Here is an 8980-nt window from a genome sequence, read left to right as displayed (position 1 = left end):
GTTAGCCCTTTATTGAAGAATCAAAACCCAAGTTAAATTTAAAAATATAAAGAATTTAACCTACGTTAAAACCTGAAAAAAACAACATTACTGTAAATATAGAAGGATAACCTTATTCCATCCAAAATGTAAGAAAGGAAAACAGGTGTTTAAACAAAATTAAAGTCCAGAAGCTGACATTAGGTGAGTAAAATCCACAGATAAGGTAAAAGTGGAAAGGAACTGAAAAGATTTACATCTGTTTTCAACACTGTGAAAGAAGCCTTTAGAGTTTGTACTCTGGTCGAACATGAAGTCTCAGAAACAGATCTAGCAGGCCTTTAACCAAACCCACTATGAAACACAGTAAAATTGAAAAAGTTAAAACATACCCAAGTTACTACTCATCGTATTAGGCAAACATCTAGAATGCAAAATTTGGCTCGGCAAGTCGGGCAAGGCACTTGGCTCGACAGCCAGGTCTCTGGGTGCTGCTGGTCCTGTCTGCTGGCAAACCACTTGCCCATGCAGGTGAGGCACCACATGGGCCGGCAGTAGCACTGCTGGCATTCCCCCTCGTTGGGCTCCTGGCAGTTCTTGATGAGCTTGATGTTGGCAATAGTCTGCATACACCCTATGCATGGCTCCAGCTCCTGAGGGAGGAGAAAAACCATCAAAATTGTGAACTGCACAGAATGGTTCCCGTTACTGTTTTTCAAAGGCTTTTAGAAAATCATATATGGCAGAATAATCAAGGCAGAACTGCCCCACCAGAGGATATCAAATGGTTTTACTAGAACACTCTAACAAACGACAGCAAAGCTTTTCTCTGAACAGAAAACCCAGAAATGCTGCATGAGACTAACGATTAAACAAAAATGACTGAAAAATAAATGTTCTTTCACTCTTTGAAGAGCTTCCAGCAGCCACAGCAAGGTAAGCATGCAGCCAGCTTTGTCATTCAAGCTATTTTTCAAAAAACATACCAGTATAAAGTAAGAAAAACAAACCAAGCAAACAGTTCTTACCACTTAAACAGCAAATGGCTGTTCCTATCTTCCATCTTTCTAAGTAAGAGACATAAATAAGGAAACCAAGACTGTACTGAACACAAAGATGCTCAACCTGAAGGTCCAGAAATTTACTTAATTTTTTTGGATAAAATTGGAATAACTGATTTTGCCCACAGTTAGTTAAGTCACATGAACTTGCAGTTACATATGGGGACAACATCTTGCTATTGTTTTAAAATTTTACAAAATTTGTTTTACAATTAATAAACAATAATTAGCATTTCCTACATCTTCCAGCTGTCCAAGAACTCGACAAAGCTCAAAAGAGCTGAATAGGCATGGAGACCATTTCTGTTCAAAATGCTCCTGGTGGAACAAAAACCAGCTTTCTATGTGGTCTCTAGTTCCCATCTCCAGTGACTCTTCCCTTGTCAGCTCAAGTGTCTGTTCAGCTGCAGTCAGCTGGGCTGTGGAGCAGGTGCAGATGAACACAAGCTACTCAGCTTTAACTTGTGAAATTAGATCTTAGCTTTTAAGCACGAAAAATTCTAGCATAGGAAGATTAACTAACTTTTTCAACATATTAATGGGGCTTCAGAATAGGGAAAAATTCAATGTTTTTGTGTATTTTTAATGTCTTTATCATCATCTGTGATGTCATTTATCACTCTATGTCAAACCCACGTTCAGTAGCTCAGCTGCCACTTAAATGTGTCACAAATTAAATGTTCTGCAAGAAAGCAGCTTTAATATCTTCTCTTTACTGTGATCATCTCTTTTTGCTGGCAGTGCAAACAGAACACACAACGTAATGTGCAGACACACCTGATCCAGCTTTATTTTAGCTAGCTCATAAACCATGTAAGCTGCACAACACTACCAAAGACACCAACCCCTTACTCCATTAGCTGAACCAGTAGACACAGACTCCCTGCAGGGTCACCAGTACTGGTTTAATTGGTTCCCCGTGGTACACTGGACAGTGCTCCAGGCACACTTCCAACTGCTGCACAAGTATAATAATGACCAGGTCTCTGTCAGTATTACTGGAAGTAGGACTCTGTGCTGTTATAATTAACACCATATAATAATAGCTATAATTATTATAACTAAAGCAAACCCCAATTAAAAATCATTAGTTTATTTCAGCAGAAGATCCAGCAAAACTTGGCTGTCTAGAAAAGCAAGCTGTATTGGAACAAACTGCCTAAAGAACAGCAACAGCAGCTGTGGCTCTGGCTCCCCATAAATGATGACCTTGCAGTTCTGCAAGCGCAAGGTCATAATTTCCATATGTGTTCATGTAACATTTTAGTAGCAATTATTACAGGGACCTTATTTCATGATGTTATTTCTCATGTCTCAAAACTGTAATGCTCAAGATACAGTTTGTTCCCCTAGAAGGAAAGAAGCAGCAGCCAGAGTTACGTTTATGATGAGTTTACTGACACAGCAGGTGAGCATTTGTGAAGGAAGCATCACCCTGACTGAGCAAAGAGCACTTGGGTTTCTGGCATCACTGACCAGGAGGCCTGACTGGAGTCAGCCTTGGCTGTGCAGACCCTAAGAAATTGTGCTTGGCTGTCATGTCTTATCAGGGGCCAATGAAATGAAACTGTAAGTCCTACAGCTGTACACCCACACCAAGGGGCACTTCAACCATCAGTCACTCTCTAAGTAAGTGACTGCAGCCCCCAAGCCCATGGAGCTCTCCTGTAGGGCAGCCTCGGGTAGGCAGGAGACCTCTCAAAGGATCTCTTGAGATCGAAAGATCCCTTACTTGATATCTGTTACCTACAGAAAGGTAAGGTAAGTTTATAGTAGATCTAAAACATATTTTATACAAGCTAGCTGAATTATTAGAAGTGTAGCGAGTAGTAGGGTGCTTAACTGAGGTTCAATTACCATTTAATTACTGACTGAATACTGCTTAATTATTAAATTAGGATTATTAAGCAGTAAACACATGATAATTATAATTTAATAATAATTTGTAATTTAATCCATATTTTTAATAAAACCTTTTGCTAACCTCACAACAATTAATTCTCTTAATAATTCACCTGAGATAACCCTAGGTAAACATTTGTCATTTACACAGTAATCACAGGCTCATCTATTTTGAAAGTATAATTGTTACAGTCTCACATGGATAGAAAGTTTCACCTGAGTGCTTGGAACATGGTATGTCTGGTTTATTTCCACCAGAGATGTAAAGGTTTCTAAAAATAAATCACTAAGGCTTTGATGGATCACAACATTAGCTGCATTGCTGATAGGAGCACGGAGCTTCTCCCGGAGCTCCCCATACTCTGTGGAGTTCAACCTGAAGAAGAGAAGATGGAGCAAAATGTTACCATGATTATCCACCCAAACACCTTGACAATACCTTGCAGAGGTTAACTGAAGTGAGTCCACAGAAAAGCTGGTACTTATTAATCAGAATAAATACACAGAATTGTGTTTGTTTTCTTGTTTTCTTCTGCTGTTTGGTTATTGGTTTTGGCACAACTTGGTCAACAGAACACACTGTCCTCATTCATATCTGTATAAGATTCCAGGGTATGTCAGAGATCAGCTAAAACATCATACAGAAATAAAGGCTTTTGAAGTAATCAGCATGAACAAAAGCAATATAGGTATGGAAACCATACATTAACTGCAAAGTGCTGTTTGCACCGTTTCTGTCACCTTTTTAATGCCTGTTTACTTAGACAGTATCTAAATTCTCAATTATAAACTCCTGAGGAATTTAGTTAGGAGCAATTAGTTATATCGTGCAGCATCACAAGGTGTACAGAAGTAGCAGAGGAATGACAATCTATCAGGTTCTGTGGTTTTACGATACAATTTTAGACTGTATCATAACATAATCCCAGAAATTTCACAAAGGTCACAAACCACTGTTGATTTAAGGCTGCAGCAAGCTGTGTTTCACACCAGCTGCTTCTGTAAATTAAATTTAAGTGATGTCCACAGCACTCAAGTGGCACCTGAGACATCACACAGATCCTACAGCGATACACCCCTGCTGTCATCCCTTTTTACCATAAGAGTTCTGAACTGTAGTGTCAGAACTCTCCAGCTCAATGCTTCCACTCATTAAACAGCTTTCATGGAGAAGTCCCTGGAAGACTGCCCTCATTTTCCTACCACTCTCTGAGTTCCCAGAGCCCAGCACAATGCAAGGCTGGCTTAGCTCTAGATCTCGGTGGTCTCCATTGTTTATACTGCTACAGGATAATGTCATTGAACAGATGCTGTCCATACAAATCAGAGACATTTATATCCAGAGGAATAATTCACACTGAACATGCAGAGAAATGTGGCCCACCTGTACAAAAGCATTTTTCCTCCAGAAACTTCTCACTGCATTTGATTCTGATTCTGGATATATACAATGATCCTGTATGATTATGCTACATTCTAGCAGAGATTTACTATCACTGACATCTTATTAGAACAGCTTTTAAACACTGTTCTCAATGCTATTCTGTTTAGTCACAAAATACAGTTTGGGCTTAGGACTTTTTTTCCATAAAAGGAACTGTCAAACAAGTCATGATTTTCTCAGCTGGGGTGTACTCTGGCACTGAAGTGCTTGCAGAAGAAAATCATTAGTTGTTTAATACTAATTTGGTCATCACTGTCACAGGTCTATAAAAGTCTCTTTTCTTAGCATTGTCATGCTTACTTGAGCAACCTCTTGTTCTGAGTTCTGTTCACCTGGATCTCTACCATAATCACCTCTTTGCTTTCCTTGTGCTTGCCCCACTTGCACACCTACCTGCATGCTTTTAATTACCTAATAAATGCTCCCGACATACAAATTTACAGCAAAAAGACACCTTTTCAAATATAGTTTTAGGAGCACCAAGATGGCTTTTAACAACACAACAAAGACTTTAGCACCCTTCTACTCAGAGGTTTCTGCTGAACTTGTACTTTAGCCTGGTTACACAGAGACCAGTGAGATAAACAGCATGAGCTCTTGCAAAACAAGCCCTAACAGTTCACAATTGTTATGATTTACTGCTATGAGAAGACATAAGTCAGAAAGAGACCAAAATTTCTTCCTTGTTTTAGGAGCAGTTGGCTTGCAGTCGCTCAGTGAGAGCTCTTCTGAGCAGTGATGAAATTATGAGCCTTAAGCACAAGGAAAAATCCAAAGTCGTGGATGAACAACAGACAGTTTTAGACAAATAGCTATTTCTCCTCACCCAAAATTTAGAAGACTAAAAATTTCACCTTTCATTCCTGTTCTCCATCTCTCACCTAATTTTACCCAGTTACTTCTTTCTGCATCCAGCACAATCCTCTCCCTAAGAATGGATCAAAGAGGCCAATCCCTTTGTTTATCTCTTGTGTATTCAGTGTTGCACGTGTATGAAGCTTTCTAAACAACCTTCCCTGCACTGTATGGCAGAACTGCACATACAGCAGCCCTGAACACCAGGCAGGGACCAGAAAGGAAGGGATGAGACCAGGGAATCTCCAGATTGGTCACAAAAATGCTCCCTCAGCACCATCAAACAGCACACATGTAACATAACAGGTTTAGCAGTTGTTTTACCGGATATCAAATGCCTTGACGTAGGGATTAACACTGGCAACTCGGATGGTGAGGAACTGCACAGGCACGTTGGAGTCTGGGGTGAGCTCGTGCTGTCTGGAGTCTGTCACCGTCAAGTGAATGTCCTGCTGCTGGGCAACATGTAAACAGTAGGTGGTCACTTTAATCACCCACGTGTCCGTAACAATCACCCTCGCTCCTGGCGCTCCAGTAGCGAATTTGTCAATTCTCCTAAATTCTGTGTTGATGGAAGACGCTACTGCCCTCCAGCCTGACTGGGGGAGGGCGTGAACAGCGAGTGTCCGGGCTAGCGGATGATTATTCCAACCCTTCCGTGACCAGTAATATGCCAGGCCACTGGTGATTGCTGGGAGGAGAACGGAGAAGAAGAAGAAAGTTTTCCACTCTTTTGAAGCCAGGTAGAAAAAACAAAGATGTTTTTCAGGTGCAGCAAAGCACATACCAAGGTAATAACCTGCAAGAAAAAAAACCTTACTTTCAGAAAACAATTAAGTACCTGCAAAAGCAGATACCCCTGAATCATATGGTTATCTAACAAGTGAGTTCACCTCCAAGAGAGATATTGTATTTCTGGATGACTTGAAATTCAAGCCTCTTGTCTCAAGCAAGCTGAAGTAAATTTTTAGGCATCAATGATTTTTACCAGAATTATATACCTAAAGGAAAGTGATCTGAATTTGGCTGTTGAATGAAATTACCTGTGAGATGCTACTTAATTTTAGGAGAATTATATGGCTAAAGGAAGCCAATTCACATTCCTTGGTTAAATCACAGACTCACAGAAGATGATGCACTGGAAGGGACTCACAAGGATCATCAAGTCCAACACTTAGCCCTGCACAGGACATCCCTAAAGTAACACCATGTGCATGAGAGCATTGTCCAAACACTCCTTGAACTCCATCTGGCAGGTGTTGTGACCAAGGCCCTGGGGAGCCTGTTCAGTGCCCAGCCACCCTCTGGGGAAAGAACCTTTTCCTAATATCCAACACAAACCTCCCCTGACACAGCTTCAGGCCATTCCTTGGGTCCTGTCTCTCTCACCACAGAGCAGAGATCAGTGTCTGCCCCTCCTCTTCCCCTCTCAATTGCACTGAGGTCTCCCCTCAGTCTCCTCCAGGCTGAACAGACCAAGTGCCCTCAGCCTCTTGAGGAGAGGCTTCCCCTCAAGATCCTTCACCATCTTTGTTGCTCTCCTCTGGAAACTCTCTAATAATTTAATAATTTAATTTACATACTGCGGTGTCCAAAGCTGCCCCAGCACTCGAGGTGAGGCCGGCCCAGCCCCGAGCAGAGCGGGACAATCCCTCCCTTGCCGGGCTGGCCATGCTGGGCCTGCTGCCCCCAGGACAGGGATGTCCCTCCTGGCTGCCAGGGCACTGCTGGCTCAGGTTCAACTTTCCACTGACCAGGAGCCCCAGGTCCCTTTCCATAGCACTGCTCTCCAGCCCCTCATTCTCCAGTCTGTACTTAAACTGCAATTCCTCTGTGAGTGCATGTGCTGCGGTGCAGCCCGCTGGTTACAAAGCTCGGGGCGCTCACTGCACGGAGGCCGGAGCGCTACTCACCGAGCGGCAGCAGGGAGTGCGCCAGCAGCGTGCCGGTGCTGCGCCGCAGGTGGTACTGCACGAAGGCCGCGTCCTCGCTGCCCAGCCAGGCGGACAGCAGGCTCTGCACCGTCAGCCCCGCCGAGCGCACCTCGTCGGGCGGGAACACGAAGCACACGGCGAACACCAGATAGGCAAGCGTGAAGGTCACCGCGGGGCTCTCCATGCTGCGCCCCGTGGGGCGCCGGGGTCCCCGGGAGCGGTAGTTCCCGCCGCAGCCCCGGATGCTCCAGCGGGGAGCGGTGCTTCCCGCCGCTCCCGCGGTAGCTCCCCCCGCAGCCCCGGATGCTCCAGCGGTAGCTCCCCGGCAGCCCCGGCAGCTCCAGCGGTAGCTCCCCCTCGCTCCAGCGGCAGTTCCCGCCGCACCCCCGGATGCGCGGCGCGGGCGCTGCCGGGCTGGCGGGGCCGCCGGGGCTGGACCCGCCTCCCCTCGCACGGATGGTCCCCGCCCCTCCATCCATCTCCTCCCTCCCCTCCGCCCCTCCGCGCCTGCCCGGCCGCGAGCCCCGAGCCACGTCCCTGTTCCAGCCGGAGCCGGACCTCGCCCGCAACCCGCGCCCGCCCGGGACGCGCAGCCCCTGCCCGTGGCCCCAGGCATTGTCCGCGCTCGAGGTCATGCTCCACAGGCCTGGCAGAAGGAACCGATTCCAGTTCTTTATGCACGTAAAAGAGCTCAGTTGGATGAGGGCAGCGTCTTTCTGAAGCAGGGAAATGGCCTGTTTTACTTAAGCGTCGGAAAAAGCTTCTTTGCTCCTCCTTGTGTATTTTATGTAATGTTTTCTAATATTTTCTAATAAGACAAGGATGTAGCATCTTAAAATGCCCTAAAGGGAGGCATGTTTCAAGGTATCTTCGTACACCCCCAAACACAGTAGAGGGAGAGGCCTGACTGGAATATCTTGTTACTATTGAAGTACAAACAATAGCTAATAGCCAAAAGATTTGCTGTTTCTTACGGAATGTAGGAAACCCCCTGCATGCACCCTGTTACAACTACACACTTCCACATTTCTCTCTGCATGGCAGAGAAATCAGCATGTGATGTTAATGATGGGAAACCAAGTCAATAGTAAATACCACCCATGGAGTGTGACATCCTAACGCTGGCAGATGGCTGATGTGCTACTGCTGCGATGGAGATCGGGAATTCATGGTGGTTTAGTGACTCTTGAGGATGGTTACATCAGCAAATCATGCTTGGATTCTGTGCATCTTAATTCTAAAAGACATCCTTGTTAACAACTTTATTGTTTTAACAGTCATTTCATTGTCGCTGTCTGGTGACTCAACAGTAAGGACTGTTTAAATGTGCTGAATAGACTGTGAAGTCCAGTAATAAAAAACGGGTTGTTGAAGCAGCAAGTTTTCCTTCTGTGATTTCATGCAAAAGCATGAAGCAGAGCAGCTGAGACTGCAGAATCATAGAAACGTTTGGGCTGGAAGGTACCTTAAAGCTCATCTCATTCCAAGCCCCCGTCACGGGCAGGGACACCCTCATCTAGCCCAGGTTGCTCAGAGCCCCACCCAGCCTGGCCCTGAACGCTGCCAGGGACGGGACAGCCTCCGCAGCCGGGGCAGTTGTGGGGACACGGGGACATCGCGCAGCCAGGGCCGTTTGTCCCGGGCGGAGCCGCGCCTGCACCGCCCGCTCTGCCCCGCGCGGGGGCGGGCTCCGGAGGGGCGCAACGGTCACGCGTGGCGCTGTCCCCGCCCCCTCCCGCAGGGCGCTCTTCTGATTGGCGGGCGCGCCCCGAGCGCCGCTCCCTCATTGGCGGGCCGGGGCTTCC

The 8980-nt window shown here is 45.7% G+C and overlaps 1 protein-coding gene across 1 annotated transcript; it reads right to left on the bottom strand.

Moving 5' to 3' along the window:
* Position 1: 1 nt before the first annotated feature.
* Positions 2-7579, bottom strand: TMEM129 (transmembrane protein 129, E3 ubiquitin ligase). The gene is made up of 4 exons (XM_053940470.1): positions 7155-7579; positions 5566-6040; positions 3159-3318; positions 2-632 (listed from the first exon to the last, which is right to left on the bottom strand). Exons 1-4 carry the CDS (start codon positions 7357-7359, stop codon positions 384-386), a joined length of 1089 nt encoding a protein of 362 aa, XP_053796445.1. The 5' UTR covers positions 7360-7579; the 3' UTR covers positions 2-383.
* Positions 7580-8980: the final 1401 nt, after the last annotated feature.

This window comes from Vidua chalybeata, chromosome 4 (assembly GCF_026979565.1).
Source record: "Vidua chalybeata isolate OUT-0048 chromosome 4, bVidCha1 merged haplotype, whole genome shotgun sequence".
Taxonomy (NCBI): domain Eukaryota; kingdom Metazoa; phylum Chordata; class Aves; order Passeriformes; family Viduidae; genus Vidua; species Vidua chalybeata.
Note: the sequence above shows the minus strand (reverse complement) of the source record. Positions and strands in the feature narration are given on the sequence as shown.

What these genes read in the sequence shown, in the direction of transcription:
- TMEM129 (XM_053940470.1), bottom strand. Translation starts at nt 7,359, where the DNA reads ATGGAGAGCCCCGCGGTGACCTTCACGCTTGCCTATCTGGTGTTCGCC. An exon ending in GTCAAGGCATTTGATATCCG is followed by an intron (nt 3,319 to 5,565) that starts GTAAAACAACTG and finishes TCTCTTCTTCAG; the next exon opens with GTTGAACTCCACAGAGTATG. An exon ending in ACCATGTTCCAAGCACTCAG is followed by an intron (nt 633 to 3,158) that starts GTGAAACTTTCT and finishes CTCCTCCCTCAG; the next exon opens with GAGCTGGAGCCATGCATAGG.